The sequence below is a fragment of the Pestalotiopsis fici genome (assembly GCF_000516985.1).
Source record: "Pestalotiopsis fici W106-1 unplaced genomic scaffold PFICI_Scf_2, whole genome shotgun sequence".
Lineage (NCBI taxonomy): Eukaryota > Fungi > Ascomycota > Sordariomycetes > Amphisphaeriales > Sporocadaceae > Pestalotiopsis > Pestalotiopsis fici.
The window spans coordinates 6,319,505-6,344,501 of record NW_006917092.1 but is presented as its reverse complement, the minus strand read 5'-3'; the positions used below and the strand labels follow the sequence as shown (position 1 = coordinate 6,344,501).

At 44.3% G+C, this 24,997-nt stretch overlaps 9 protein-coding genes across 9 annotated transcripts; 3 read left to right on the top strand and 6 right to left on the bottom strand.

Moving 5' to 3' along the window:
* Positions 1 to 616: 616 nt before the first annotated feature.
* PFICI_04108 (uncharacterized protein) lies at positions 617 to 1,696 on the top strand (the record flags this gene model as incomplete). The annotated part of the gene is made up of 1 exon (XM_007832689.1): positions 617 to 1,696. One exon carries the CDS (start codon positions 617 to 619, stop codon positions 1,694 to 1,696), a length of 1,080 nt encoding a protein of 359 aa, XP_007830880.1.
* Positions 1,697 to 2,035: 339 nt separating this feature from the next.
* Positions 2,036 to 3,671, bottom strand: PFICI_04107 (uncharacterized protein; the record flags this gene model as incomplete). Its single annotated transcript, XM_007832688.1, has 3 exons — positions 2,036 to 2,866; positions 2,923 to 3,379; positions 3,445 to 3,671. 3 exons carry the CDS (start codon positions 3,669 to 3,671, stop codon positions 2,036 to 2,038), a joined length of 1,515 nt encoding a protein of 504 aa, XP_007830879.1.
* A 919-nt stretch (positions 3,672 to 4,590) lies between these two features.
* Positions 4,591 to 5,889, bottom strand: PFICI_04106 (uncharacterized protein; the record flags this gene model as incomplete). The annotated part of the gene is made up of 1 exon (XM_007832687.1): positions 4,591 to 5,889. One exon carries the CDS (start codon positions 5,887 to 5,889, stop codon positions 4,591 to 4,593), a length of 1,299 nt encoding a protein of 432 aa, XP_007830878.1.
* An 882-nt stretch (positions 5,890 to 6,771) lies between these two features.
* Positions 6,772 to 7,548, bottom strand: PFICI_04105 (uncharacterized protein; the record flags this gene model as incomplete). The annotated part of the gene is made up of 1 exon (XM_007832686.1): positions 6,772 to 7,548. One exon carries the CDS (start codon positions 7,546 to 7,548, stop codon positions 6,772 to 6,774), a length of 777 nt encoding a protein of 258 aa, XP_007830877.1.
* A 613-nt stretch (positions 7,549 to 8,161) lies between these two features.
* Positions 8,162 to 9,925, top strand: PFICI_04104 (uncharacterized protein; the record flags this gene model as incomplete). Its single annotated transcript, XM_007832685.1, has 4 exons — positions 8,162 to 8,257; positions 8,313 to 8,552; positions 8,604 to 8,850; positions 8,913 to 9,925. The coding sequence occupies 4 exons, from the start codon at positions 8,162 to 8,164 to the stop codon at positions 9,923 to 9,925; spliced, it is 1,596 nt and encodes a 531-aa protein (XP_007830876.1).
* A 67-nt stretch (positions 9,926 to 9,992) lies between these two features.
* On the bottom strand, positions 9,993 to 12,846 carry PFICI_04103 (uncharacterized protein; the record flags this gene model as incomplete). The annotated part of the gene is made up of 2 exons (XM_007832684.1): positions 9,993 to 11,668; positions 11,730 to 12,846. 2 exons carry the CDS (start codon positions 12,844 to 12,846, stop codon positions 9,993 to 9,995), a joined length of 2,793 nt encoding a protein of 930 aa, XP_007830875.1.
* Positions 12,847 to 13,358: 512 nt separating this feature from the next.
* On the bottom strand, positions 13,359 to 15,020 carry PFICI_04102 (uncharacterized protein; the record flags this gene model as incomplete). The annotated part of the gene is made up of 3 exons (XM_007832683.1): positions 13,359 to 13,830; positions 13,888 to 14,870; positions 14,922 to 15,020. 3 exons carry the CDS (start codon positions 15,018 to 15,020, stop codon positions 13,359 to 13,361), a joined length of 1,554 nt encoding a protein of 517 aa, XP_007830874.1.
* A 657-nt stretch (positions 15,021 to 15,677) lies between these two features.
* On the top strand, positions 15,678 to 18,188 carry PFICI_04101 (uncharacterized protein; the record flags this gene model as incomplete). The annotated part of the gene is made up of 5 exons (XM_007832682.1): positions 15,678 to 15,779; positions 15,860 to 15,914; positions 15,964 to 16,556; positions 16,613 to 17,178; positions 17,249 to 18,188. 5 exons carry the CDS (start codon positions 15,678 to 15,680, stop codon positions 18,186 to 18,188), a joined length of 2,256 nt encoding a protein of 751 aa, XP_007830873.1.
* Positions 18,189 to 18,339: 151 nt separating this feature from the next.
* PFICI_04100 (uncharacterized protein) lies at positions 18,340 to 20,001 on the bottom strand (the record flags this gene model as incomplete). The annotated part of the gene is made up of 4 exons (XM_007832681.1): positions 18,340 to 19,140; positions 19,194 to 19,458; positions 19,519 to 19,706; positions 19,780 to 20,001. The coding sequence occupies 4 exons, from the start codon at positions 19,999 to 20,001 to the stop codon at positions 18,340 to 18,342; spliced, it is 1,476 nt and encodes a 491-aa protein (XP_007830872.1).
* Between the last annotated feature and the right edge of the window lie 4,996 nt (positions 20,002 to 24,997).

Here is a 24,997-nt window from a genome sequence, read left to right as displayed (position 1 = left end):
AACAGATATCATTTAGAATGAGTAATCTGGATTTCCAGCTAAACTGATCCCCGTGCGCAGACTTCTGCTTGAAGGGCGACTGGTGGTGGTGAATGGTCAGTGCGACAGCGGCACTATTCCGTGTTGAACTAGTAGCTAATAACAAGAGCAAACTTGCTCAAATGCGCGAAGGAGGAGTCTCGATGCATTTCGGATGTCGCCAAGTATGTCCCAAGGTCTTCTTAACCAGGGTCTGTTTTAGTATTCATCGTGCTTTGTAATTTGAGCAAGTACATTTGAAACGAGCCATATATGCGTATTTGGCTGTCAGAAATGCCCATATGTATTACTCATTGCGGCCTCTCTTCGTTATCAGATCTACCTTGATCGAAGGGCGTTACATAATACGTTCCAGTGCCTCGGATACCTTATTCTACTCTCACTTGAGAGGTATATCATTATTAAATTGTACGGTCTTCTCGAACAGTATTGGTCCTGGTGAGCCAATGCCCAGTCACTCCATTTGGCTCAACAACTGAGCAGATTGACATTTCTATTTTCCTCCATCTCATCAACTCCAATCGGCAAGCTGGAACATCGAAAAGCATTTCCTCAAAATAGTATCAGACGTTCCACGATGCAGCCCAAGGTATCAATTGTTGGCGCTGGGCCTGCTGGGTTCGCTCTTGCTGCAGATCTTCAAAGGCATGGGACCGACGTATTGGTCTACTCGCACCCCGACCATCTGCGTCACGCCGGCCATGTCATTGAGAATGGCTTCTTGACAACTACTGGTATTATCAAAGGCCCCGTGAGCTTGAAGGTGACCTGCAACATGACAGATGTTGTCCACTTTTCGAGATTCATCATCCTCACGGTTCCTTCTACCGGACAAGAGACAGTGCTGAAAGAGCTAAAGAGATTCTGCTTGAAGTGCCACACGATCATTGCGGTGCCAGGAAATTTGTTTTCGCTCATTGCGGACGCTGAGTTGGAGGTTGGACATATTCTAGAGACCAACTTATCGCCGTATTCCTGCAGGATGGACCAAGGGAATCTCATAGTGCTAGGTCGGAAAAGCCGCTTCTTCATTGCATCTTTGGAGAAGAACATCAGCCCGGATCTGAAGAATCTCATCAACGGGATCTTCCCAATGGAGCTTGAATGGTGCAGCAGCGTTATTGAGGTGTCTTTGATGAACATCAATGGCGTGTTTCACCCACTCATGATGTTGATGAACGCGGGTCGGATCGAAAGCGCGGGGGATTTCTATTTGTACCGCGAAGGTCTTACCCGCTCCGTGGCCAATGCCATGGACGCGGTCGACAAAGTTCGGATACAGATCGGCGAAGCGTTTGGACTACGGATGGAGAGCACGATCAAGGTGTCGAATGACTGCTACCGACACACTTTCACTGATCTGGTGGACCTAGCACAAAATTCGAAGCCGCATAAAAACCTCAAGGCGCCGGATAACATACACAATCGGAATATCTCAGAAGACGTCCCAGACCTGCTGGTGCCCTGGCATGATCTTGCAGAAAAGCTCGGAATTGATGCATCGCCGATCAAAGCAGTCATTTTAATGGCAGAGATGGCTACCGGAATGGACTATATGAAGACAGGAAGAAATTTGCAGAAGCTGAACTTGAATCATATGTCAAGCCATGAGTTAGTCGAGAGGTTCCACCTATTAGTAGATGGCCGAAGACGGTAGTTATAGACACGATAGGGACCAACAGCAAAAATTACACCTAACAGATGTTTCATGATTACGATGTATATTGCGATATAATTCCAATTAAAAACGATACGTATGCGAAGAGCACATATATTTACTCGGTACGAAAGTTACAGCGGTGCATCCCCTGGGGAGTATAATGCGAAAGAGAATCATTGTGCCACATTACGTGCATACAGCATTCACAGTGAACAAGAATATCGAACGCAATGAGAAATCGCGTGCATAAGAATTCTAAAATATATACAGAAACTTTCTAGTAGTCTTTGAATTTCGCACAAAATGACATAAGATGTGCAAGGCAGGCGCATCAACTCAAAGGTTTAGCTGAGGTGTCCATTTGCGTATCCTAGCACCGTAAACACCAAATATCCATGGCAGAGGAGCAAACGCCAATGCGACAAATCCCAGCAAGCTGTTCCCCCAGCCCCAGCCAAGCTTGTCGTACATTTTCAGTCCACAGAGGGGAAGAAACGCCCCAGCTGTGCCTCTGAGCACTGCATTAGCACCAATGGCACTTGCAGCGTACAGCACGAATGCATCCACCAAGTATGTTTGTATGCTAATAAAGATCAGAATGGAACCAAATCCCGTGATCGCGGTGCCTATTTGTGGTACAATCCAGTGCAAACGAGCTTCGATGGCCCATCCATACATGAATAATCCAGCAGGAAACGCGAGTGCCCCGGGTATTGTGATGATGAAGGCGAGCCGATCTTCGGGCGTGATGGTCTTTCCCGCAGCCGCCCTCATCTTTAGGGTTCTATCGCTGAAGCTGCCGACATAAAGGAGCCCAGCAAGAGTTCCAACCGCTCCTGCAATGAAGACCAGTCCAGCACCAGATGTCGTGAAATTATAGACCTCTGTGAAGACAAAGGAATAAGTCGAAAACAGCAGATAAAGTATTCCATACAGAACAGCAACATAGGTGCACATTATTGTCACAATTGGACAACAGAAGAGCATCCTCAAAGGGCGAAGGATGCTTTGAACAATCAATTTGCTGGTCTCTGCATCTGTGCCGATTTTGGGCCGGTATTTTGGGTTTCCAGTCTCTTTTCGGAGTCTTGCTGCCTTTTTCTCGAGTAGAACGGCGGGATACGTCTCTGTCAGCACGAGCCAAGCAATAACAACCACGACGCCAATCTGAGATGTGTTAATACGTTATCCGAGGTAATACTTGGACTCATTTGCAGACTCACGACGATTGAAATGGACCAAAAGATCCACCGCCACCCAGCAGCCTCTGTGACATACCCTCCGATGATAGGGCCAATCATCGGACCAAGTATAGTTCCAATAGACCAGAAAGATAAGGCTTTGCCCCTCTCCTCTCGCGGCATGAGATCTGCTATAGTTCCCGACCCTATGGTAATCGTTGCCACACCAACAAATCCTGAAAGGAATCGAAACGCGAGAAGCATGTCCTCACTCTGTGAAATGGCACATAGAATGGTGAAGATGAGGAACATGAAGTTGGTGGTATTGTAGATTGGCACACGGCCATAGACCTCGCTTAGAGGCGCGAGCAGCAGCGGTCCAGACGCAAAGCCAAGGACAAAAATGGACACAACAAAAGTTGCAAACAGATCTGAATCTGTTCCAAATTCTGCCATTATCTCCTCTACCGCAGGAGCAAGCATTGATGAGACAAGAGGACTGTCAGCCAGAGAATTAGAGTGTGTTCCCAAGTGCTATGGACGGTCAAGGGTCGTCACACTTACACCAAGAAGCTAATGACGGATGTGGTAAAAATATTTGCCCATTTCTTCCGCTGCGGCCAGTTCATTGGGTTCTCCAAGTCTTCGCCTTCTGGTCCATCCCACCAGACTAGAAACTCGGACTGCGGCTCAAGTTGCGGGATCTCTTTGGTGCAATCGCTGTTTGTCATGGTGGAAAGCGACGAAGGCTGAGATATGACAGGTCCCTCATCTTTGACGTTGCCTGACATGGTATTCAGACTCTCTGATGTGCCAGCCAATCAAATGGACAATGGTGAAAACTCTCTCTCGTGTCTGCACCCACGGCTGTGCCAGGATTGTCGTGTTTGTTGCGCTGACAAAATTGAGGCTAGCCGATTTACTACATGAAAGTCTTACAGAGTTGAAAAGCAACCACACAGAAGAAATGTATGAATCCCATGTACCTTGCTGTAAGTACTAGATTCTAGAATGCTGACTTGTATCATTCTGACTGAAAGTGGAGTAGGAATATGCTGCCTCCATGTGAGAATCCAAAACGAACGCAGGTACAGCAAAGCAGCTTCATGTGTCGATCGCGCAATCTGCTCATCTTTCCCCGCCAAACACAAGAATACAACACAATCTGGTCGATCATGTCTACGTACATACCATAGAGGCCTGGAGAGGCGGTTTCAGTTCCGCGCCTTCATTATTAATGTGCTCAAATTGCCGTACCAGGATCATTATGAGTGCGGAGGCCCCAGACATTGCGCATATTTACAGGGCTATATGCGCTGCAATCCATCAACTGTCACCCCGCTGCAGATTTCCTACATGTTGTTTCAGGGACCTTGCATATTGCTACGCCCGCCTCAGATTAGCGACCCTCCGCTCGGTGGGTGAGTGCATTTTATTTTACTTGCTCAGTTGAAGGGCGGGGTAATGTTTCTTCTTCTGTTTCTTTAGCGGGGCACCCACCTGGCCACTGCAGGAAAGACCCCCGTGTCAATTCGATTCACTGCCGAGCATATACCTACGCCAATCATACACATGAGCTTTCAACAATCACGTATCAGTGGGAGCTGAAAAGGACAACCTCGCGCATATTCACTACATACAGATATACACAATATATACAGTCGGACCCCATCATTCCCGTATGGCGCCACAATGACGGGTAAGAAGCAATCAGGCAGTACCAAACTGCTCCTCGTTCTCAAAGCCGGTGTAGTTGAACCCGGCAAACTGAGCCCCAATGTCGTCGCTGCTACCGTACAGGTTCAAGTACAGTAGGTAAGTCTGGTAGTCGAGCAGGAAGGATGAGCTGTTGGAGAGGGCGAGCGATTGGTTTGCCCGAGCTATGGCGTCGTCGAGCTGCGTGTAAACGGCCTGCGTGACCCATTCCTGAGTGGACGACACGTCGGTGCCGTCGGTGCTGATTGTCACATTGGCAAGCTCGGCTTGGGCTTGGGCAATGGCTTTGGCGAGGAAGCTACGCGAGTTGCTGTCGCTCGTGATGCCAACCGGGGCGCCAGTATTGTTGGTGTTGGTGACGGGCACGAGCCAGAGGCTGACGTTGAGGCCAGCGGCCGAGTCGTTGGTGAGTTTGAAGAACTTTTGGGCGTCGGTGAACTCGCCAGGCCGGTTGGAGATGGGGAGGTTGTCGCGAGAGAAGCGCATCGCATCTTCGTACACGACGCCGCCCACGTCGTAGTTAGTGTGGTCAGCGCCGTCAATGAAGAGACCGACGACCTCCTGGGCGCGCTTTATCGCCCAGCCGTTGGGACCGTACCAGAAGAGGGCGACATCGCCGGCGCCGATCGTGGTGTCAAAGTTGGCGGCCAATATGGAAGGGCCGTCGGTATCGAAAAGGTCTCCATCAAAAATGGTCCCTTCATAAGGTGTCTTGTTAGCGACATCGATGTTGCCACGGTAGACTGTGTAGGTGCCATTGGCATTTTTAGTAACGGTGTCGACGGTGACGCCCTCGACATAGTCGGCATCGATAAGGTCAGTAAAACCATCACCGTTGGTGTCCCAGAAGCGCACCTCGAGACCGGCGACAAGGCCCGTGACGACGGACAGGGCGGCGGTGTCATAGCTGTCGGCCTGCGACTCGGCCTCGAAGCCACCCCACCAGCTCGCGGTAGTGGTGTTATAATACAGCCAGGGCACCTGGTTCACCAAATAGCCGTCGCTCAAGCATTGGCTGACATTCTGAAAGGCAGCCTCAGTGCCCGGGATCGCCCACTTGTTGATATAAAACTGGCTGGCGGCAATTACGGCCTCGACACCCTCAAGAGCGCTCCCTTGGGCAAAGTACTGGTCATAATTGGCGGCGGTCACATTGGCGGCATCGGTGTCCATGTCGAGCACAATGGCCCGCAGTAAGGAGCCGTCAATCTGGTTGGCCGAATAGGCGGTGCCGCAGGCCGCCAGACTAGTAGCGGGCAGCATCGCTAGGACAGAGGTGTCGGCAAGTCTCATATTGGCGACACCTGGAGAGCAGAGAAGAGAGCGAGCGAAATGAAAAAGAGCCTCGGGCTAAAAGAGCGTCAAGTCAAAACGTGAAATCAATTCCAAAGCATCGTGACCGCTCAATCAATAGACGACCCCTTTGGATAGTAAAATCATCTCTGATATGTATTTTTCCTCCTCGTCGTTGATCGACATTCGAGATATTTGAAATCCGATACCTCCGAGGCGGCGCGGCGGGGCAGGGGTAGGGAAATGACGACAATGGCATGAAACTAAGTTTCGATCCCTTATTATGTCCGAAGCACTTCTTTTCTTCGCCTGCGCCCTGTATAAAGAAATTCCACTCCCTGCTCGGCACATGCCTACCTACCTAGGTTACCTATATAGGAGTGTCTTGTCTGTGCAATTTGCTTGGCCCTATCCCCACAAGTAATGTCACATAATGCGTTTTGCGATTTCATACATACTATATTCTCTTGGTCGGTTCGGCATACGAAGTTGTCGGTTTTCGGCAGAAAATAAAGGCCCATAAAATGATTCCTGCTTGCAATGCCTCGGTGTTGATGTCAAAGCTGGCTGCAAACTCTCGCCGATCTTAATCGTGGTCGTCGTCAGCGTCGCCGTTTCAGTAAACACCAAGGCCAGCGCGCACCTCGACAACTGCTCCCTTGCGACTCATCGGGACGGTCCGGCTCGGGAGACCGGAAGCCACGACTGATTTACCAAGTTCCTCTTGGCGTACTTGAGTGCAGACCCCCGATTTGCTATCCTTGATTACATAGGTAGCCTTTCAACCAACGGGTCAAGTCACAGTGATCACTCCCGGTCGCAATGCGCCATGGTACGAGCTTGAGGACAAAGCAGCCCCCGGATTTATGATTATAGGGTGGGCTACTTTGTGGCTACAGTCACAAGTAACTCCATGTCCATATGAATTCCATCATGTGTAGCCAGCTTGTCCCATTCCAGTCTCATCTCTTCTCTCGCCTTGGGGCGCAAATCTAGAGGTATTCCACCATATGTCTTTCCCGACGAGCTCGTGTCCAGCCAATTGATCATACCATCTGCATCCTTGGTCGACTTGATGATCTTATTGATAACAATATCCTTCCTGGCAAAGCCGGCATTGTCAACTAAATTCTCGATTTCTTGTCGCTTGAGAAATTTCGGTGGTGCTTCCTCAGGGTAGTGCCGGTAGGGTTCTCGTGAAAGCACGTCCTCCTTTATCCTCTCCTGATGAGTGAGAAAGTCTCCAGATCCTCCCGAAATACCCACTCGGCCACCGGGCTTCAGCACACGGGCAAACTCCTTGAGCGCCTTTGGCTGATCTTGTACCCAGTGCAGAGTCGAGTTGACGAAAACAATGTCGAAAGTCGATGCAGGGAATGAAGACAGGTCTTCGGCGAATCCTTGCCGATATGTAAGATTTGGCGGTGCTGTTTCGCGCGCAATGGCAAGTCTCTCGTTGCTCGGCTCAACACCAACAACTTTGCCATCCTCCCCCACAAGGCCAGCCACGTGAGTTGTGAGCTCGCCAGTGCCACAACCAACATCCAGGACGTGCATTCCTGGCGCGATGCCTAGCCGCTTGAGAAGAAAGAGTCCGGCGTCATACTGGGTGCTGTTGACATGCGTGTACCCTTTCGCAAGTTCTTCCGTGTCGACCATGGTTGTGTTTTGATCACGTGCAACGTGTGTTATTTATGGCGTCGAATTGTAAGAATGCATTTGGTGTATACATACGCAGTCTTATATTCTTTGGGCATTTGGCACCTTACGTTTAGCGTAGCGTATTGGTGCATCTTGGCAAGCTGGAGCAGTGGTTCAAACTATACCTAGTAGCCCTGATCAACGCTGTGCTAAATACCAGGCGACTCCACTGCGGTCACAAGCCTGGGAAGAGGGAGATAGTATGCGTTGGTTTGAGCACATTAAGTAGTTCGACACCCCAGACCCGGTAGATACAATGTCACACCTGGAACAATTCTCTAGTCCTACCACATTAGCACTGCCAGCATGGATACCGCGCTTGTGCTGAGGGATTCTGAGCATGTTTCAATGATGAATGCTGCGTAGGCTCAAGTGTCTCTAGGCTTTTGGTACGTACCGTTCCATCTGTCTGGGCCGGCACGACTGAGGTTCTTAACATGCACGCGATGAGAGTGCAAATGACATCAATTGTGGAATAGACAAAGGAGATTTCGTTAATAGTCTCCTAAAACTTGACAAGATTTCTCAGTCAAGTGCTCCCGAGCCAAGTCATTCTCTGGCAAACCGTAGAATGGCAGAGGCGACAACATCGCCCAGTGCATTGCTGCACGTGGGACTGATAAAGACTATTTCTGCGGACTCACTTCTTGCAACAATTGCTATTGTCGTGAGTTGGCCTCGCATTTACAAAACAAGCATAGAAGTCTAACATCAATCACTAGGTCGCCATCGTCTTCTTCATTCAGACAGTCTACCGAAGCCTTTTTCATCCACTTCGTTCGGTGCCAGGACCATGGATCAACAGCGTATCAGAGCTACCGGCCACCTTGGCTTTGGTGACCGGAAACCAGCACATCTATTACCGGTGGTTGCACGAGAAGTACGGCCCCGTGGTAAGGGTATCTCCAAACGAGTTGGGCTTTGTCAGTGTACAAGCGCGAGAGGAGATATACGGACTTCGAGTAAGTCGACAACAATTATGGACGTCCTCTAGAGCTAACGCCAAGCTACAGAAGGGAGGTTTAAACATGGAAAAAAGTCCCATCTTTCTTGGCGCGGTGGGAAATGTCAATGGACAGACGGGTGTAAGCCTCGCCCTGAACGAAAACCATGCACGTCAACGCAGAGCGCTGGGTTACCTCTTCACCAACAGCGCATTGATTCAGCACGAAAGTCTGATCAGTGTGCATATACACAAGTTGGTAGCCGTTCTCAAGAGATTTGCCCAAGAGAAACAATCCGTGGATTTCTCAGATTGGTGTAAGTTTAGAATAAGAATGAAAGGAACTGTCCGACGACTGCAATGCTGACCAGGTTGTCAGACACGTACGTGGCCTTTGATGTTATGGGAGAGCTATGCTTTGCGGAGCCATTTGGTTGTCTAGACCAAGGCTCAGTCACTGAATGGTCGACTTCCGTGATCAATGTGTTTATAGCAGCCGCTTGGACCCAAGGCATACGTCGATTGTCTGGAGTGGGGACTTGGCTCGAGTATGTGCTGGTAAAACTCTTGGTGCCCAGAAAAGCATCCCAGTGGCGCACCACTCATCTGGAGAATTCTCGCAAGAAGACGCTTGCCCGTCTTGGAGCCGGAGATAGGGATCACCCCGACTTTCTCTACCACATTCTCAAGAATGAGTCGAGAAAGTCGCTTTCTCAGACCGAGGTGGTTCTCAATATGGCACTCTTCATTAGCGCAGGAACCGATACAACGGCCACTGCTATGACTGGCTGGACTTATTACATCTGCACACACCCAAAGGTCTATGACCGTCTTGTGAAAGAGGTTCGTGAAGCACTTTGGGCGAGCGACGATATCAAGTGGGAAAAGGTGAAGGATCTACGATATCTAGAGGCATCTCTGAACGAGGCACTCAGACTTTTCCCGCCATCCGCAGCAAGCCAACAACGTATAGTCCCTCCAGGCGGTGCAACGATAGACGGCTACTATGTACCCGCAGGCAAGACCGTTGCCGTGTCGCCCTGGGCCACGACGCATTCGAGTTTGAATTTCTGCAAACCCGATTCATTTCGACCTGAGCGCTGGTTGGGGGAGGGCGAGCAATTTACAAATGACCATTTGAATGCGTCGCTGCCTTTTGGCACTGGGCCTCGGGTGTGCATTGGCAAGAATCTGGCATACATGGAAATGCGCCTCCTTGCCGCCAATCTGCTTTGGCATTTCGACATGGAGCTAGATGTATCGGATTACAGGGCGAAGAACGAGATATGGGGTCTGAATGGTAAAATGAAACCTGTCAAGGTTTTTCACTCCACAATGAAGCCGGAGCTATGGGTATCATTGAAGCCAGTCGAGCAAAATAATAGCACGTAGGTAGAAAGGTTGAGTCACTGTGATAAACCCAATAACCATCCATCTATCGCTCATGTACAGCATTGGCCTAGAATAGCCGAATGGTTTCCTCGTCGGCCTTTTCCAGCCACTTGTTAGCCCATGACCGAGTAATGACCATGCCTATCCGCTTGAAATCCATTTCATCTTCCGAGATCTTCTGCAGCCTTAAAAGATGCGTTTTGATGTCGTGTTTGCGGGAGCCAAACGCAGTCTCGCCTTCACAAAGTTGAGCTGTATGGACGAGCATGAGGTAGGTATCATTTATGGCCGCAGCGCCGACAAAGTCGTGGTGGGTCTCAAAGTGAATTGCCTCCGCTTTGACCTGGCTCCGTGGCGGATTGTTGTAAAAGTCATCGACAAAGTGTTTCTCACATTCCATGTCGTCCTCTCGTATCAACCTGCAACGTACAGCCACGTGCCCATCAATACTGCTGAGACCGTTTTCGGTGATATTCCAGTCCACAACAGATGGGGAATGCGTCCACTCATTCCACCACACCCATGGTTTGTTGGGGTCTCTAGGGTGCAATGGAATTGGCGTATATATCACTGAGCGTGATGCAGAGGCCCAGCTCCAGGAGGGGCAAGGAAAAGAATAAAGATACTCGTATTTGTGTTTATTCGTTACTCTCCACAGCAGGCTTGGTGCAAAGAATTGGTCTCTCCACATCCCGGCAATAGGCATGTCCTTCAGGTGTCTTCCGATGGCAGCTTGTACACCAGCTATGGCGGCGATCTTGTCACCTGGCTTCGTCAACTTTCGGCTCAGGTAGTTCTCTACGACCTCGAGCCAGTAATTGAAGAGCTCTGTCTCTTCGACGCGATTCAGGCTTCCATAGCCTTCAAAGCCTGTGACTATCACGCGCTTGATGGCATACTGCCACTTGTGCCAGCTGCGAACGTCGGCCTGCTCCGGGCTTCCCTCTGAGCACATTCCTTCCAAGCAAGTCCAGCTGAGGCCGCCTTTTTCAAAATTCAGTACACGACGGGAGAGTAGTTCCTCTTGCAGCGTCCAACCGCGCGTCTCCAGCACTGGGACGTTTCGATCACCGGACCCTCTCCACCTTGATACAATCATCAATCTGTTGAGACAGGAGGTGCGAGTATTGACGATTTGTCCAAGGATGTCGGATTCTCGTTGTGTTGTCTTCGTTGGTAGACGGATATTTAATGGGACCAGCGCGCTGGCTGGCCAGTTCCTCTCTCGAAAACATCCGTCGGTCGAAGCATTTGAATCTTTGGCGGCAATTGTGAATAATGCATTGGCGTATATGTCTCCCATGTAAGACAACTCGTGGGCCAGGTCTTCTTCGGAGTTCTGAAGTATGCAAAGCGCATCCACCCACAAGTATCTCAGTTTCATCTTCCGGGTGATAATAACCGCATCGGCTATAGTGCGCGGCAACGACTCAACCGGAATACACTCAGTGTAAGCATTTACATTTGTCGTCAGCAGAAGGATGTTTTGATTGGCACCCCAACAGTAGGACAAGACCGCATAAGGAACGCGCTCTCTGTTTGAAACATATATGCGAGGCGGGGTATCATTGCTGCCCACATCGATGACCCGCGTAGGAAGCATTCCATGCTCGGCTCGGCGGCAGGATGAATGTTCGTCTTCGCATCTCTGCATCCAAGCTTGCGCCATGGCAAGGCTTCTGTCCGAGCCACTTCCTTGGGTGTCATATGGTTGACTTTCCGCCACGGCGTGGTTCAGTTGTTCTGTGACGGTGTCAGTTGGTGTTTCTGGCCATGTTGGTTCATTATTTCCAGGAGAACATACTTTGAACGTGGTTGAGATCTAGGAATGCAATTTTTTCGTCACATACCACAATTAGTTGGTATTCTCCGTCCTTCGTCTTGACATTCCTACGTGGATCAAGCCTGACGCGCACTCTCGGGTCTTTCCCAAACTCCTTCAACCATTTCTTGTCAATCTGGTGCAAAAGGCACCATTTTTCTCCCAGCGCACCGACCAAGAGTTGGCACAAATTGCATCCATTGTTCGATGACTGCATCAATGCTGAGAAATTTGGGCTGTGCTCAAAGATCTTCAACGCGTCGTGATAGTCTTGGACGTCGAATCTTCCACACGCATCGCACAGTTTTCTGGGCCAAACAATGTCCCCATTCACGCCTGCCTCTGCCTTTAATGCGGCATTCATCTCGCGACACAATATCATAGCCAGATTTGAGATCTCTTTCTGATAATGACGCAATTCGCTCAATATTGCTGAGAGACAGCCTTGGTAGAATGATGCGTGACTGCGGTCAGTGTGTCGCACACTGTTCTCGAGGAGATGAAAAGCGATGGTAGCTCGATTGCTGAATCCACCATTTTCCTTTCCCGGTTGATCCCGATCAAGAATGCTTAATAGATCATTATCTTTGGACAAGGCTTCAAGCATTACCACCTGATGATCTAGCATGGCAATGTCGACGGGTGTCCAGCCTGCCTCTGTCTGCGCTCGAGGATCGGCTTTGTGAGCCAATAGTGTTCTCACAATCTCCATCCTCCCTTCCATGACTGCTAGATGCAGAGCAGTACCGCCCACCAGGAGGCCGGAACGGATAGGAGCGTCAACTTTTGCCCCGCGGTCTAGCAAAAGCTGAACCATGGCGGCAGACGAAAGGACCACAGCTTCTTGAAGTGGTGTACGTCCTGCAGAATGAGGTTTCTCGGTAGAAGCGCCGTGGGCAAGTAGCAATTCAGCCAGCTCCAATTCATTGTCCAAGACGACACTAAATAAGGGCGATGCACGTTTGGAATTGTTGTTCCATTCTTCGTTTGCGTCGTATCCGTTTTCCAGTATTTCTTTCCAGCGACCGTACATACCCTTACGCCAACCGCCATGCTTTTGGGCAAAGAAGTAATCATTCTTCAATTTGTCGTGATCCATGACCACCAAAAGTTGTGTCGATCATAAATGTAATGAAAGGATTTGTAGGACGACAATATGCGAGTCTCTTGATATCACGCATAAACGCTGGAGATTGTAAGATTTCTGCTCTGCCGCCTAAAAGGCCTCCACGCCAGACGCGGGGCACTAATTAAGATGGGCCTAGGCACCCGAATTTTGGCCTATACCCACAGTGATCTAATTACAAAATCCCCTGCGTTTTTCTTTTTCATGGACTGACTGAATGGATACATGATGTCTACTTTCTGACCGTATATCAATAAGTGGCCCAGCTTATCACAATGACAAACCCTGAAACCTGACACGGTGGGCGAGATTTGAGAATTACTTCCATAACCCGGGGCTGTAGATACCCAAGTACAGGCCTTATAGCACCACCTAGCACCACTGGAAAAATGACTGTAGAATTTCATTTGGTGTAATGGCAGAAGCTGTGAAAACTCCCTTGGTTGTTGAAGAAGCTGCTCGAACCGTACCCCATCTTTCAGCATTCAAAAGTCGTACCTGAAATCAGGATTTTCCATATCTGTCAAATCCTGAAATGCGTGAACGTGCTCAATTTTCTCATCCGAGCCATTTTTAGTACCATTACTTTGAGTCTCGGCCGCATCGCTTCGTTTGGCGCGATTCCGGCGCACGAGAAGAATTCGCAAAACGACCAGAACAAGGTTGAACAGACCGTAGAGGCAGAAATGGGCAATGAATCCTTTGAGATACCGTGGGCTATCCGATGCCTGGAAGACCTGTGGCGCCGTCATGTTACCTGCCGCCCAGAAGATGAAGCTCAATGCAAGCGTTGTCGATTTCTTTGTCTGCCCAGCGACGTTCCGAGAGATGAGAGAAAAGATCAGGTTGCCCTCTGCCAGGTAAAATTGGGTGCAGTAGAAAGCAATTAGAAGTCCGACCTTGTTGGAGCTCGTCGGAGGAATGGCACAGATGATGGCTGTTCCAATGATTGGAGGACTGTAGAATGTAAGAATTAAAGGGCAGAGCAAGTTTAGTATCTCGAGAGTAACTCACATTGTCCAAGCATGCATGACCCAAGCTGTCTGGTTTGTCCATGTCGCCAGCGTAGCACTGCCAATCATAACGATAATCGTGACCGCTCCTTGTGCAATATTGAGCAGCTGCGTTTGTAGGTAGGTGAAACCAAAGGAGGAGATGATGATATTTGAAAAGACGCCCAGACCGCCGATAACAAGTGTTGAAGTGACGTTGAGCAAAACATAGCACCAAACAATAGGATCCTTGAAAGCCTCAATCATTTGGTAGCGTTTCCATACTTTGTTTTGGATTCCCGTCTCGTTTGCGCGAACTCGCTCAATCATGAGGCGTTTCTCATCTTCGTCAAAACATTTTGCTTTCATGGGCGAGTCGGGAAGCCACCAACCAATGAAGACGGCCCAGACACAAGTTCCAAGTCCGAGGACTAGGAAGAGGAGTTGCCATGACTTGATAGGATGGCCATTGAAATGCGATACCCCCCAGGCGATGATGCCTCCAACCATCAGCTGCACGCCGGACATGCAATACCAAAGAGAGGTCAGAGTGGTTTGTTCCTTTTTGGTATACCACATGGCCGTCATGATGATAAAGGTAGGCTGGACACAAGACTCAAAGACTCCCAGCAGAAATCGGACAACCATGAGCGATGTAAAGTTATTCGCTGCAGCTGAACAGGCAATGACGACACCCCAGCAAAAGACATTGACAGCGAGATATTTCGCCACTGGAAGCTTCTGCAGGAGCAAATTGGTAGGGTATTCACCCACCAGCACTCCCATATAGAGGATTGTCCCAAGCCAGCTGTATTGCTGTCCCACGAGACCGGCGTCCTCTCTGATGTTCATGATGGACGAGAATCCGAGAGTGCCTTTGTCCAGAGACTGGCAGAAATAAGTTCCCAGCATACATGCGAGAATCCGCCGATTAACGGTCCAGAATAGCTTCTTGTTTGTCTGGTCATCGATGTACAAGGCCTCTTGCGCTAGATACGGAGTAGTCTATTTGCAATTAGATGTGAAAAATACTCCATTGACTGTTTTGGTGATTACCTCACAATCGTCTTGTCCTGGTGCAGTGTCTGCTTCCAATTTCGCTGGCGTGGTTGGCTCTCCACCGGCCCGCGGCTCAATGCTGTCTGGAAACCCCATTGCGGCGCGCGTGAATGATGGAATCAGTATTACTGGCGGAACAACTCAATGTGGGTAAATGGGATATCTCGTCGCGATGAAGCATGTGAATTGCAGCCGTTCCCATAAAATTCTGGCCAAATCTGGCGAGTGCACCGCGACTATAAGTGCTTCCAACGCTCCCACTGGGACGTTATCACGAGTGTACCCTGGTCGCCAATTACGAATATCCTGGCAGTGTCCTAGCGACCATGGTTAAGCGACCGGAGCACTTGCCGGGACTTTCCCCGACCTCCGCACTCACCTCGTCTCCGGTGAAATTCGACGCGAACAGCTCAGCTTTCTCCACAATCTGGGGAATCCTGGGGGCACTGGGGGGATCTGGGGTAGCGAACCCAAGTGTGCATTGAATGCTCGTTCGCCAGGCTCGTCCCAACTTTCATCCCTACACTCATTCCTTACAGTCGTTTGCCTTCCCGTTCCGTAATCAACTCGCTTATTGACTTTCACACAAGGAGTCCTGTGCCCATCGGCGATACCCACTGTCGAAGGCTCATACAAAGTTTGGACTCGTCTTCTAGGCAGGCTTTTCGTCCAAGAAGATGGCCCATTATGATGAATCTGAGGATGACCTTTGCGATGAAGAGCCTAGAGAAGAGGAATCTGGAAGAAAGAAAAATGGTGCAGGAAGAAGTGACGAAGGCCCGGCGTGTCAAGCGTGTCGCCAAAAGAAGGCAAAATGCTCGCGTGCACGGCCATGCTCTCACTGCACCCGATACAGTCAGTCTTGGATAATATATAATCTTGCGACATAACGCTGACGATCATCTCGAGATATTGATTGTATCTATGATGGAAAGAAGGCCAAGCCAGGCATGCGTACAGGAGCGATTGAGAATCTGAACCAAAGATTAGGTGAGGGCTTCGCATCAAGTCAGCTCGGACCACCACTGAATAATTATAGTTTCACTAGAGAAAATGTTCCTCGGACAAGGAGTGCTGTGGCAGCAAGTGTGGAAATGCCTTGATTCCGTCAGCAGCCAGAAACACCATGACTTCACGGATGACGGTGCATCCCTACCGGAGTACACGGCCCAACTAAAGGCCTCGCTCTCAGCGCTTCATTCTGACAACAAAGAACACACATTGAGAGCGGACGAGCCAGCGTCGCTCCCCAAGAGGCGTAAACTAAATGGCGAATCAGATTTTCAGCGCTCTGATCCCTTTTGGATGAAAGATGGCGAGCTGTGTCTTCCTCAGGACCTCGTTGATTCTCTAGTCGAAATCTATTTTCTCCGCATTCAACCATGGATACCCATTCTTCACGTGCGTTTGTTCCCGGAAGCAATGAAAGTTCCCTTGGAGCGCCGCAAGATGAAGACAATATTCCATGCGATTGCATCCTTGTGTGTGAGATTTTCCGATGATCCAAGATTGGCAAGCCCCGACATCCGGTCTCGATTGGGGAAGCAATGCCGGCAGGCGGTCATCCTTGAGAGTATGGAGTCCTTCTCTGTCGAGAATCTTCAAGCTCTCATTATCTGCGCCTTCGATATGGTGAGTAGCACATCCCGCTCCACTCTCGGATAGGTCGGGCTAATTGGAAGAAAAAGATTGGCAGCGGTCGTGGCCCTTCAGCATGGTCCATCGTAGGCAGCATTGCTAGAACTGTGGAACACCTTCAACTCAACGTGGAGGAAGAAGACAGATATCATTATGGACCAGACAAGAAAGCCTTGATAACGAGGATTGCATTTTTACCACCATGCGTAAATTGGGCGGCCGCTGAAGGTAGGCGGCGCGTGTTTTGGAACGTCTTCCTAATGGACAGATTCTGCAGCATCGCTACGGGCTGGAACATGTCATTGAAAAGCACCGAGGTCAAGAGAAGACTTCCATGCGAAGGAGCACTGTGGGAAGCAGGCGAGCCTCTCTCGATCCCGACACCGTATTTTGGTACGGTCGAGGGGCCAACTGGTGAGAACAGTGACCCGCTCGGCGTTATAGCAGCCGATGAAGAAACGAGTTCTTTGGGCGCATTCTCATATTGTATTGAGGCAACAGAAAGTCTCGGTCTTGTTACAACTTTTTTCCAGGAGAAGTCTATGGATATTCACAATCCTCAAGCCCTTCGCTTATGGTTGATACGCTTCAAGCAACTTGACCTTCGTCTTATGCAGTAAGCTTCCGGGACCATTTCTGGCCATTTAGTCCATCTTGGACAAGACCATCTGCTAACATTTGTATAGATGGAAGATATTCCTCCCGGTCAGATGGCGGGAGGCGTGCGCGGTAAATGCCGACGGCAATATGGATCCCAATCTGACGCTTGCCCATATCACGCATAACACTGCTGTAGTTCTACTACATCAAAGTATCGCATATCCTACTCTCGAATGGCAGTCGTCGCCCATCAGATTACCGTCTTCTTCGAGCGCGGAAACATGCTTAGCTGCAGCACGAGAGGTGGGAATCATTGCTCAGAAGTTCCTACGTTCCGCGGGCTTTGTCACCAATCCGCAGTTTGCCTTCTGCTTGTTTATTTGCGGGAGAATGCTCTTGGCCCATTCCGCAACGTATAACATGAACCTCATTCAAGAGTTCGAGTCGCTTCTTGGCAGTCTCTGGGAGATTGCACGCAGGTGGAATGGCCCCCATGTATCCGATACTGCCCCGTCACCGGATGATAATTTGGCGTCCAAGCTTGCACATCGCCTCTTTAAAGCAAGGCAGCTTGGGCCGCATGACTTGGACCTCACGCAATCAGCGTTTGTGGACAACGAAACTCAGACATCTAGAGTTCGATTTACAGGTTCACTTACTGGCCAATCGCCTGACCAAACACTTGGTGTTGGTATAGCATCACCTACCAAAAATTGCCATTATCCCATGGCGCCTGCGGTCTCGACAGAAGGCCAGGGAACTCCTCCGGATATGATTTCTCTAGCATTTCCTCCACTACCGATGGCATTTCAAGTCCCGAGTGCGTCACAGACGGCAATGCATTCGCCGAATATCAATTCCTTGGAACATTACCCCAACCAATCAGCAGAGGCTTATGCACAGCAATATCCTGTAGGGTTTGAGGATCTGCACTCACTTCTCGAGGACCCATTCCTACCGAATCAAAGAGTCAGCGTATTCTCTCATCCCATCATGGCAGATGAAATGGAGTCCATGGGACAGTGAAGACGCAAGAACTTGCAGGACTGGACGAAATGCAGATAATAACAATGATCGCCGTAAAGTGGCACCTAATGAAATTCAACTCCAAAAACAGGTAACAATTCCCGCACCCAAAACATAGTCCAGTAGTAGCTGGAATCTACCTACTCTCGCCTCATTTTTGCTCCGTCAAGGTCGCAAACTTTCCCAACAGTCCCCTGGCGTCCATCTGTAGAAGCTTGTTGCCAAACAAAAGAAAGTAGTAATCAGCATAGACCAAGCCGTGATTTGCCCATTGACGAGGTGCATACTCATGATTATTGATGGTGGCGCCGTTAAGAATCGTATCGCCCACTCCCATTTCAACGTGGCGCAAATGAATGTCTTGCGTCGGCCGTTCAACCATTGGTATCGCTTGTTGCCGGTCGACGAATGTTGCCGGACTGTTCATGTGATGCGTAGATACACCTTCCATGATACTGAGAGCGTGGCCAAGATATTCAGATGTATGGCCTAATGCGACCAGTGCCTCGTGAATGAGCAGCAGGCCGTAAGAGGTGATGGCAGCAGCACTAACATCGGGTGGCTGTTTGCCCGAATTGTCCTCCTCGGCGGCATCAAAGTCCCACGGGGGAACGCCACTGTCTGGCAATCGCCTCAGGAAGTGATCCGCACAGTTGCGAGCTGTATCCAGGAAGGATTTATCGTGTGTCCAGTGGTATGTTTCCGCAAACCCGGCGATCGCCCAGGCCTGTCCACGTGTCCAGCATGATGTATCTTTGTATCCCTGATTCGTCAAGAGTTGGCGAATGTCGCCGTTGGAGGGGTCGAAATGGACAAGGTGGACTGTTGAATAGTCCTCGCGGATATGCGTTCGTTGCGTGGTACGAGCATGCTGTACGGCTGCCTCATACATTTCCACGTTTCCAGTGTGTTTGGCTACGTAGAACAAGAGGTCCAAGTTCATCATATTATCCTGTTTGTCTATGTCAGTATTTGGATGAGACACGCTAGGGGGGTGTCGCTCACAATGACAGTGAGAAACTCAGCCTGGGGGTCGAGGAATTGGTATCGCTTCGTAACGCAGGTATCCCACGAACGAATAAGACCGACCTCCCGGCGAAAGCGACCATGCAGGGTCTTGGCAGCAGATTTGAGCGTCTCAAACGCCCTCTGGTCTCGATTCAATTCCCAAGCTACCTTGGCCCACGGAGCGATCATGAAGCCGAGATCATGGGTTGTACCCAATACGGCATTTTGGTGAAGATTCTCGGTCCACCATTTACAGGCAAATCTGGAGTTTATTTGTGTCAGTCCGAACACCTGTTATTGCAAATCAAATATAATCACATACTGGAGCTGATCTTCATGTAAGACTGGGGTATTTGAGTACGACTCTCGAAGTCGATATTTTCGCTCTCTTTGAAGTAGCAAGTAGAGGGACCCTGGGAAGAAGCCCGAGGTCCAAAAGTCCAGATCGCGATATATGTATTCTGTATGGCCGGGCTTCGTGTACTCTGGAAATACCAGCGGTGGGATGGCCTAAAACCGGGGGTTAGTGCTTTGCTTGAGTATCTTGACCTAGATGTAGAGGCTGGCTAGGTAGGGTACATACCTGTCGAAGTCCTCCCTCAGCAACACCCCATATCTTTGCAATTGTACTGTGCGAGAACAGCTTTTGAATAAGATCTTTGGGAAGTTGGTCAGGTACGAGATGCAGATTTGCAACCTTTTCACTATCGGGTGACCGATTGTTCTCCGGTGTCAAGAGGCATGACTTGGTAAGCTTGTGAGGCTTTTCGTTGACAGCATCACTCGAACGCTTGATGGCCGGCATATTGGCAGCCCTAGATCAAACAAAATTGATGGGTTTGCGGTTCGGTGGCAATGTAGAGGAACTTGAAGTGATCCTTAAGGCCCACCCGTAATTCATTATCCCTTTGACGCCGAGTCTTGAGACCATGAAGTGTCGCGCGGCCCGTAACTCCGAGATATCGTAGGAGTCTCCCATGATCCACTTTTTTAGTGAGCATTATGCCTTTTCCAAATCCTCCCGGCTACTACAATGAATGTAGGATCGGTGTGAGAAATCCTCTGTCTTCTGTTCGCGTACATCACAGTTGTCGTACGAGCACTGTCGCGCTGGCCGGAGGCGGGGGAAGTCCCGGGGCTCACTCCGCCCGTGTATAAGCCTGAGCGGGACACCAATTTCCACTAACGCCCACCCTGGAGAAAAAGACAATTCGGGGAAAGGTGGGTAAATTCAGGTACGGACTATAAGCCGTCCTTAGACGGGAAACTATATATATACAAAGGTGTTTTACGGGGCACCTTCCCTTAAAGTTTTATTATTTTCCTTTATAAAATATTGCCTTTAGCATATTTTATTTATTTATTTATAATATAATTTATTCGCGTAAAATATTTTTTTTATAAAATAAGCATAAAAAAATTATATAATATAATTTTTTTATTTATTTTTCCTTAAATTATATAATCCGAAATATTCCTAAATCGTCGCCTTTATCCGTTTTCGGGCGTTTATTAATTCCGGTAATTCCGTTTTTAGTTATTTCAACGGAAGATTTGCTATTTAAATTATTATAAATAGGTTTATTATTAGCTAAAGTATTATTATTTATTATTTTTTAATAATAAAGTATATTTATTTTAAGCTAATTTATAAATAATTTTATTTTTAGGGTTGCTTTAAAAGTTGCCTTTAAACGGTTTAAGCAATTCCGGTTATTTATATCGTATTTTTTAAATTTTTCGATATTATTTAAAAGTTTAAATATAATTGCCTAGAAATTAAGGATTATTTTTAAAACGGATTAATTATTATTAATTTATTTATTTTAAAAATTTTTGCCTTAATTTATAAAAGGTTTTTAAGATACCTTTTTAATTATAATACTTAAATTATTTTTAACGGTAATAAATTTAAAAGCTATTTTAATATTAATTAATTTATTTTTAATTTAGCTTAATTATTATTCCCGGTTTATTTTATTTAGTTTAATTCGGAATATATTTATTTATAATATTATTATTAAATATATTAGCGATTTTAGGTTAGCTATTAATTAAGCTTTAATTGCGTTTAATTATATTATATATTTTATAATTAACGGTTTAGGAATTTAAAATCCCGAAAAAAAAAATAAAAAAGCTTTATTTTAAAGTTTAAACGTTTAAAATAAACGTAAATTAACTTAAATTAATAAAAAATTTATAAACGAAATAGCCTAATTTAAAATCGGAAAAATCTTTAAAAAAAAAAGCGTTAGCTTATTTTGCTAATAACGAATTCCTAAATAATACGGCTAAAAAAAACGAAAAAAATATAAATTCGAATATTTTTGCGTAAGCATCCGTTACCCGAATATCCTTTTATTTTCCGAAGGATATTATAAGTTTATTAAATATTAAGCTAATATTATTAAAAAAAGCAAAAAGCATCCTAAAATTATTAAATACTAATTAAGCGTTTTTTTATTTTTTAAAAAATTAAGCCGAAGCGGACGGGTTTATAATACGGTTTAAATTACGGTTTATAAAAATTTTAAGGATATTTTTAAGGATTTCCTTTAAAGCTTTATAATCGATAGCCTTTTTTTATCCTAATATTTTTATAATATAAAAACCCTAATAGGCGGGTACGATTTTTTTAACCGGATAAATCGTTAAAAAATAAATATTTTTAAATTTAAAAAATAATTTAATAACGGACGGAAAAATCCTAAAGCCCGAATTAGTATTTTTATATATTATTAATATTTTAAGATTTTTTTTAACCGGAAAAAATATAATTAAATAAGCGTTTAGCTTTTATTTTATTTTGCTATTTGCGATAATTATTATTTTTAAAATTTATTAAATTCGTTAATAAATTAATATATTAAATAATTATTATTTTAAAATAATTTCGCATAAATTTATAAAATATTTAGGTATATTAATATGCTTTTTAGGCGGATAGCGTGCGATTACGAATTAAAAATATTAGAAAAATATATCCGCTATTTAAATTAAAGCCGCGTTTTTGCTATAAAGCTTTCGGATTTTATTTTAGCGTAAACCTTCCGTTTTTTATATATCCGGAATTACGTTTAAAAATAATAATTTAATTAGTTTGCTTCCGTTTATATAAATATTTGCTTATATTTTAAAACGTATAATAGCTATAAATAAAATAATTTTTATTATATATTTTTCGTAAAAAAAATAGATAATTAAAAAAATCTTTATTACGGTAAGGCCGCCTTTTTAAAGTACGCCGTTTATTTTAAAAGGTATAATATTTATAAGCGCTTTTAGCTATCGGTTTAAAATAGTTATTTATATAATTTTTACGATTTTTATAATATAAATAAATAAAAAGCTGCGGTAAAAATAAATAAAAATTAAAGAGAAAAAGGAGGAATAAATAAAAAAATTTTTTCGATAAACGGCAAAAATACTAAAATTATAATAAGGTAATTTCCTAAATTTAGGTAAAATAATTATTTTTGCCTAAAATTTATTAAATAGCAGGAACGTAAAAGCTTGGTTAAATAAGGAACGTTTATATTATTATTAGATATTTTATTATTTCCCTTTTATTTTTTTTTTATATATTTTGCTTGTTTAGGAAAAGGACGTTTTCTTTTTATTTAATATATTTTATTTTTAGTATAAATAATTTAAGGCTATTTTTATAATAATTATATAAAAATTTAATAGCTGCTAATCCGTTTAAATTTTTAAAAATAAATAATAATTATTTTTTTTTTTACGGATGCGAAATAAGCCTTTTTATTTCGTAGCTAATTTAGGCGGTTTTCTTTTTTAATATAATATTATTAAATCGTTTTTTTTTAATTAGTTTATTTTTAATAAATAACGTTATTTATAGGTAATTTTTTTAGCTTTTTTTTCCTTAAATATTTTTATTTTTATTTTTTATACGAATATTATTTTTAATAATAAAGCCTCCGATAATTTTAATTTTTTTAAAATACGGAGGGTATCTGCTTTTTATTTTTTTTATTTATAATTTTTAAATAGAAAAGCTATTTCTAAAGCTCTTTATAATATATACCCGAAAAAGATTTCGTAAAGGCTTTATCCTATTATTTTTATATATTTCGCGTTTATATTTTTAAAAATTTATAATATTTTCGATATTTATTTTACGCTAATAAGTTTTAAAAATAGCCTTTAGCTAATTGCTTTAGCAAAAATAAATTAATATATTTTATTATATATTTTTATAATTTTTATATAGGTATCGGATACGGCGGATTATACGTAAATATCTTTTATTTTTAAAAAATTTTTAAATTTATCCGCGATAAAAATTAATCCGGGATTTATATATAAAGCGATAGCTATTATTCCCGCGTAGGACTTTTAATTATTTTATTTTTAAATAGCGTTTTAAATAATATCTTTTACGGTTAAAAAACCTTATATATATTTTAAAAAATAGCAAATAATTATAAAAATATATTTATACCCTATATTAGCAAGGAAAGGTTTTATAAAATCTATAGCTATAATTTAGCAAAATTCTTAGGATAAAAAAAATTAAAAAAGTGCTTTAAGCTTTTTATACCCGTTTTAAACGTATTATAAATATTTAGCATAATAATCGATTATATCCGCTGCTATCGGTAATTAAAAAATTATTTAATTTAATTTTTATAAAATAATTATAAGCGCAAAATATCCGTTTTCGTTATAGGCCGCTTTAAAAGCGGATGCTACCTAGTTTTTATATAAGCAAATTTTTTAAATATTATTTTTATTATATTATAAAATATTATTTTTTAACGGAACGTTTTCGATTTAATTGCTATTTTTTTATTCCTTAATTTATCCGCTTTATTAAAGACTTTATATTTTAAATATAAATATATATCCGAATACTAAAATTTATTCGTATATTTTTTTATATTTTTATTTATTAAAAATAATAAAATAAAATTATTACTAATTATTATTAGTTTAAATAATAAAATAATTACTAATTTATTTTTTAAGGTATCCGGATATTATTTTTAATAAGTATTTAGCAGTTTTTCGTATTTTCCCGGGCCGTTTTTTTATATTTATGCACTATCGGGGTCTAAATAGCCATATTTTATTAGCACCTTTTCGGATTAATAATTATTAAACGCAAAAATTATTTTCGAAAAGGCGTCGGCTACTTTATTTTTTTTCCTTTAATATATATTAATTAGACGTTTAAAAAATAAAGCTCCCCGGCTTATTTAATATAAATACCTTTAACGTTTAGGCTATTTAAGAAAAAAGTTAAAGGCTTATAATTTATAAAAATAACGGATATTTTTTTAAATAAAAAATAATAGCTATATCGTTTAGCGAATTTAACGATTATAAATAGCTTACGTTTATATATTTTATAATTTTATTCCGATTTAATAAATAAAAAACTATTATAAAAAATAGGTTTTAATACGCTATTCTATATTTAAATAATATAAAATCCCGTTTTATACCCTAATGCGTTTAAATATCTTTTTATAGGTAGGTTAGGATTATATTTATATATTTTTATAGTAATAGCTGCTTTTTTTTAGGATTAAAAAGGAAATAGCCTTTATTAATCCTTATAAAAAAGATACGTTTTTAATTAAATAATTAAGCGGGCGTCTAATTTCGGAGAAATTTTTAATTTATTTTCGGATTAGGCTAAAAGCGCTAATAAAGGCTTTTATTTTTATTTAATTTTAGGGCGTTAGCTAATTTTTTTAACTTTTTTATACGCTTTATTTTTACGATAAATCGGCCTCCGATTTTATAAACGGTTTTTACGGCTAATATCT